Source organism: Colobus angolensis, unplaced genomic scaffold, assembly GCF_000951035.1.
Source record: "Colobus angolensis palliatus isolate OR3802 unplaced genomic scaffold, Cang.pa_1.0 Scaffold229, whole genome shotgun sequence".
In the NCBI taxonomy this organism is placed as follows: Eukaryota; Metazoa; Chordata; class Mammalia; order Primates; family Cercopithecidae; genus Colobus; species Colobus angolensis.
Window position 1 is genome coordinate 6,153,017 of NW_012115477.1, and position 6,163 is coordinate 6,159,179.

At 41.7% G+C, this 6,163-nt stretch overlaps 1 protein-coding gene across 4 annotated transcripts in view; it reads right to left on the minus strand.

Moving 5' to 3' along the window:
* The window catches only part of TRA2A (transformer 2 alpha homolog (Drosophila)), a 30,897-nt gene that overhangs the window by 6,635 nt on the left and 18,099 nt on the right, over window positions 1-6,163 (minus strand). For all 4 annotated transcript variants that reach the window (XM_011944197.1, XM_011944199.1, XM_011944198.1 and 1 more), the window contains 2 exons: window positions 5,624-5,789; window positions 2,469-2,657 (listed from right to left, as the gene is read on the minus strand). In XM_011944197.1, the coding sequence (XP_011799587.1) occupies window positions 2,469-2,657; window positions 5,624-5,789 (355 nt within the window). The remainder of the gene's footprint in view (window positions 1-2,468; window positions 2,658-5,623; window positions 5,790-6,163) is intronic.

Genomic DNA, 6,163 nt, shown 5'->3' on the forward strand with positions numbered 1-6,163 from the left:
CTCACTGCAACCTCTGCCTCCCAGGTTCAAGCAATTCTCCTGCCTCAGCCTCCCGAGTAGCTGGGATTACAGGCACATGCCACCATGCCTGGCTAATTTTTGTACTTTAGTAGAGATGGGGTTTCACCGTGTTGGCCAGGCTGGTCTTGAACTCCTGACCTCAGGTGATCCACCCGCCTCGGCCTCCCCAAATGCTGGGATTACAAGGTGCGAGCCACTATGCCCCAACAGCTTTATCCAGAAGTGGAAGGGGTACAGGTGGAATCAAGAGATAAACATGTTTCATATTAAAAAATAGTAAGAAGAAAAAATTAAACTGTGTTCTGGCTTGCACTTTGCAACTTTTACTTCAGCTCAGATATCCTAGTATTTCTAAATTGATACCTTTATCTCTTGAGAAAAGGAATATATAAATCACAAATATGTAACAGTAGGAAAAAAAAAGTCGTAATACTGACAAATTAAGGCATTAAACTGCCTGTGACATAAATGACTAAAACCTGAAGTACTAGCCGAGATTGCGCCACCGCACTCCAGCCTGGGCGACAGAGTGAGACTCTGTCTCCAAAAAAAAAAAAAAAAAAAAGCCTGATTATTAATAGAACTTCTAGATATATACAAATATATGTATTTTTTAATTTAGAAGACAGAAAGTCTAATAAAACTAAAAGTATTAAGCTTCAAATTCCTTAAAATGCAATTTTATAAATCAATTACTATCAACTTTTAGTAAAGAGTAAGCGAGCCTAGGCCAGGTATGGCAGCTCCCATCAGTAATACTAGCACCTTGGGAGGCCAAGGCAGGAGGAACAGTTGAGGCCAGGAGGAGTTCCAAGAGCAGCCTAAGTGACAAAGCAAGACTCCCTGCAAAAACTTAAAGCAAGCCTAACACTTCCTTTATAATACCTAATATGTTAGAATAGCACTATTTCAAATCATTGACATTGATTAGTTCATTGTGTTAGACAAGAATAGCATTAAAAAATTATCAATTCTTTCCATGTAGTATTTTTCAATTATTGAACAGACTGATACACGAACATTTAGAGAACAGAAAAACAAAGTTCCTTCCTCATTATAGACACAAAATTAAACATATCAAACCTAAACATCACAGAATTATTTTTAAAGTTAACATAATCACCTATTTGGAGCATCATTATGGCTTATTCAAAAGAGAACACTTACACATATATACTTTTTCCATTAACTTTTAACTTTTTCCATTAACTTTACACAGCCAGATTTCAATTAGGATATGCCTATACCAGAGAGCATAACTGAAAAAAGTGAAACTGTGGTCACTCCAATTGTTAAAACTGAGAGGCAGAGTTTGAATTAGGTCAAAATTAGAAAGGACACAACAGGCCACATATGATGGCTCATGCCTGTAAAACCAGCATTTTGGGAGGATCACTTGAGGCCAGGAGTTCGAGATCAGCCTGGGCAACATAGTGAGACCTCATCTCTACAACAAGAAATTATCTGGGCATGGTGGCCCACGCTTGTAGTCCCTGCTACTCAGGAGGCTGAGGTGGGAGGACTGCTTGAGCTCAGGAGGTCAAGGCTGCACTCCAGCCTGGGCAACAAAGCAAAATCAGCAAGATCCTATCTTTTATTTTTTTGAGACGGAGTCTCGCTGTCACTAATCAATGTCAATGATTTGAAATAGTGCTCTTCTAACATATTAGGCGTTATAAAGAAAGTGGTAGGCTTGCTTTAAGTTTCCACAGGTGCTTTAAGTTTTCGCTGGGAGTCTTGCTGTGTTGCTCAGGCTGGTCACGGAACTCCTTCTGGCCTCAACTGTTCCTGCTGCCGTGGCCTCCCAAGGTGCTAGGATTACTGATGTGAGCTGCCATACCTGGCCTAGGCTCGTTTACTCTTTACTAAAAGTTGATAGTAATTGATTTATAAAATTGCATTTTAAGGAATTTGAAGCTTAATACTTTGTTTTATTAGACCTTCTGTCTTCTAAATTAAATAAAATATGTATTTGTATATATCTAGAAGTTCTATTAATAATCAGGCTCTCTTTCTCTCTTTTTTTTTTTCTGAGGAGAGTCTCACTCTGTCGTCCAGGCTGGAATGCAGTGGTGCGATCTCGGCTCACTGCAAGCTCCGCCTCCTGGGTTCACGCCATTCTCCTGCCTCAGCCTCCTGAGTAGCTGGGACTACAGGCGCCCGCCACCACGCCCGGCTAATTTTTTGTATTTTTAGGAGAGTTGGGTTTCACCGTGTTGGCCAGGATGGTCTCGATCTCCTGACCTTGTGATCCGCCCGCCTCGGCCTCCCAAAATGGTGGGATTACAGGCCTGAGTCACCGCACCCAGCCGCAAGATCCTATCTTAAAAAATAAATAAATAAGAAAGAAAGAAAAAAGGATGCAATGTTTACAGAAACAAAAGTCTGTTAATCAACTTTTCACACTAATTCAGTACTATAATCAGGCATATAAAAGACAAATTTACCTCCTTTGAGTCATCTATTCTCTCAAAATACACAAATGCAAATCCTCGAGATCGTCCAGTTCGCTGATCATAAACCACATTGACACCACTCAATGGTCCATATCGAGAAAATACTTCACGAAGATCTCTCTCTGTTGTGTACAAACTGAGGCCAAACACTCCAAGGCAAGTGTTGGGATCTGGATTTGCCTATTGAATAAAAATATTATTTAAAACTCCAAATTAAAATCAAAATTAAAGAAACAGAAATACTTTATTTAGAACACTTCATCTAATACACAAAAAATATATTGTTTCTAGTAATTTGGAGGTAAGATTTTAAGAGAACTAGAGCAGATGAGCCATATTTTACAATTCACAGTACACCCAAGGCCTTCTTTGGGATATGCTTTCTGTCTATTGCCTGAATTAAAATGTTCTTACTCTCCAGCCCAGCAACGTTCATAATGTATCCTAAAAATCTTGGAATCCCAGCACTTTGGGAGGCTGAGGTGGGTGGATCACCTGAGGTAAGGAGTTTGACACTAGCCTGGCCAACATGGTGAAACCCCATCTCTACTAAAAATACAAAAATTAGCCGGGCATGTTGGCAGTGCCTGTAATCCCAGCTACTCCAGAGGCTGAGGCAGGAGAATTGCTTGAATCCTGGAGGTGGAGGTTGCAGTGAGCCAAGATCACGCCATCGCACTCCAGCCCAGGCGACAAGAGTGTTAGAAATGTTTGTTTCTCGGTGTCGTAAAGAAGTAGCACTTGAACATATGTTTTTTTAGTAAGGCCATTTTTATTTTCTGGAGAAAGGGTACACTTGTCAGCAGTTTTGTCACAAGAGTACACTGAACAAAGGAAACAGGGTCATTTATAATCTGATGTGTCTACCTTACTGTTGTGTCTGTTTTTTATTGGTTGGAACGGGACTTCACATTCTGTATTTGTGTTGATTGGCTAGTAACTTAGAACTTTTTAAAAGAGGCAAAGGCAGGAGAACAAAGGAAGGAGGAAGTAACTTGTGGAATGTTGAGAAAGGTAAAAACACCTTTAAATAAAGAGGAGGAATAGGCTATGACCTAAAGCTTATTTGGACCTGTACAAGCATGTGAGGGCAAATATTTAGGCTAAATTGTGGGAGCTAAGAACATAAAGTACATTGATTTTTTTTATTACGGCTAGTACTTTTTTTTTTTTTTGAGACGGAGTTTCACTCTTGTTGCCCAGGCTGGAGTGTAATGGTGCGATCTCGGCTCACCGCAACCTCCACCTCAGTCTCCCAAGCAGCTACACCCGTTCACAGTATACACTACCCATCAGAGGCACGCACTACCACCCCCAGCTAATTTTGTATTTTTTAGTAGAGATGGGGTTTCTCCATGCTGTTTAGCCTGGTCTCGAACTCCCAACCTCAGGTGGATCCACCCAACTTGACCTCCCAAAGTGCTGGGATTATGGGCATGAGTCACCGCACCCGGCCTAGCAGATATTTAAGAATGTTAGCACAGGTCTTTGAACAAATTTTGCTCCTAAGAGAAGTTATTTATTTCTAATTAGATGGGGAGGAAAATCTCTTTGGAAAGGAATCTTTACTTTTTACAAGAGCGAAACTCCATCTCAAAAAAAAAGTTTAATACCATCTTTCTTGTTTATTCAAATGCTTTACATCCCTTACAGATTTGTACTTATCTGACTTCATCTGTAATTGTTGATTTAGACTCCCTCTCCTCCATTTTCTTTTTTTTTTTTCCCCTGAGACAGGGTCTCACTCTGTTGCCTAGGCTGGAGTTTAGTGGCCCGATTATGGCTCACTGCAGCAGCCTTGGCCTCCTTGGGCTTAGGGAATCCTCCCATCTCAGCCTCCCAAGTAGTTGGGATTACAGGCATAAGCCAATATGCCTGGCCCATTTTCATTCTTTAGCAAGGATATTCTTTCAGTGTTCCCACAATCCAGATTTTAGAAATAAATTTACAGATTTCAAAACATTAAATAATGACATGCTCCACCACAATTTAAGTTAGTATCCTGTGGGAGAAGCATAGCACAGCATGCAAACATGCTCTAAAAACTTCAGAGTTCGGCTGCCTGGTTGAAATCTAGACTGCCAGTTAGCAAAAACAAAACCAAAACCAAAAGTCCTTCAATGTCATACATCCAAGACTCAATAACTTGCCTCACAGAAATATTAAGAGCCTGAAGTGTACTGAATAAAAGTGTTAGCTATGATTACTAAAAAGTTTTTAGTATTTCTTTGACCCCCTTACCCCATCATAAAACTCTGAACATATCCCAGTATTCCCAACTCAGTTTATGCTTTTCACTTGAATTCTTGGAACATATTTCTTCCCAAGTATCATCTCCTTTATTTTTTGAGACAGCATCTCACTCTGTCGCCTAGGCCAGTCTAGAATGCAGTGGCACAATCTCGGCTTGCTGCAACCTCCACTTCCCCGGTTCAAGGGATTCTCCAGTCTCAGCCTCTCAAGTAGTTGGGATTACAGGCATAAGCTACCACGCCTGGCTAAACTTTGTATTTTTAGCAGAGATGGTTTCACCATGTTGGCCAGGCTGGTCTCGAACTCCTGACCTCAGGAGTGAGGTCACCCGTTTCGGGCTCCCAACAGGAATTACAGGTGTGAGCCGCCGCGCCCAGCCTTCATCTCCTTTTTACTCAAAAGTCATGAAAAGAAAAATATACTCCCAGCCAGGCACGGGAGCTCACGCCTGTAACCCCAGCACTTTGGGAGGCCAAGGCAGGTGGATCACCTGAAGTCAGGAGTTCGAGACCCAGACTGGCCAACATGGTGAAACCCCATCTCTAAAAATACAAAAATTAGCTGGGTGTGGTGGCGCACACCTGCAATCCCAGCTATTCGGGAGGCTAAGGCTGCAGTGAGTCGAAATTGCCCCCCTGCACTCCAGCCTGGGAGACACAGTAAGACTCTGTCTCAAAAAAAGAAAATATACTCTCTTTGCATTCTTTGTCATAAAACATGTAAGCTTATGAAAGATGGTGGTATTTCCTTTATTTTGAAAGCTAGAGCAGCTTATTAAGGATGTTTCCAGAGTATCACTTCTAAACAATGGCCAAGCTCTCCTAAAAGCAAGACATGCCATGACTGAACACAGGAGAGAGAAAATAAGTCATTAACTTTTATAAACCACATACCCTGCTGCCAGTATGTCTTCTCCGGTTAGACATTGGAGAATGGCTTCGGCTCCTTCGCCGCCGGTATTCTGGTGTGTATGATCTACTTCGAGATCGTCTCCTATGAGAGTGAGAGTGGGATCTGGATCGAGTGTAACGTCTATGAGAATGCCTCCTTGACCTCGACCTTTGAGAGAAATACATTTAGGTCAAAATATTGAAACAAAATGGCTAACATCCTTCCCTCTTCCAAGGAAGTATACATGTATCCCTAACTATTGAGGTCCTTCCTCCTTGTTTCTGAGGAAAGAGTATTCTTCCTCCTGTTCACCTAAGTCACTACATCTTCCACTCTGTTCTCAGTCAAGCCCCTCTACATTCACCCTTTCCACCTAACCTTACAAAAATGTTAAGGCCCCATCTTCTTAAAAACAAACAAACAAACAAACAAAAGGGGCCGGGTGCGGTGGCTGAAGCCTGTAATCCCAGCACTTTGGGAGGCCGAGATGGGCGGATCACGAGGTCAGGAGATCAAGACCATCCTGGCTAACATGGTGAAAC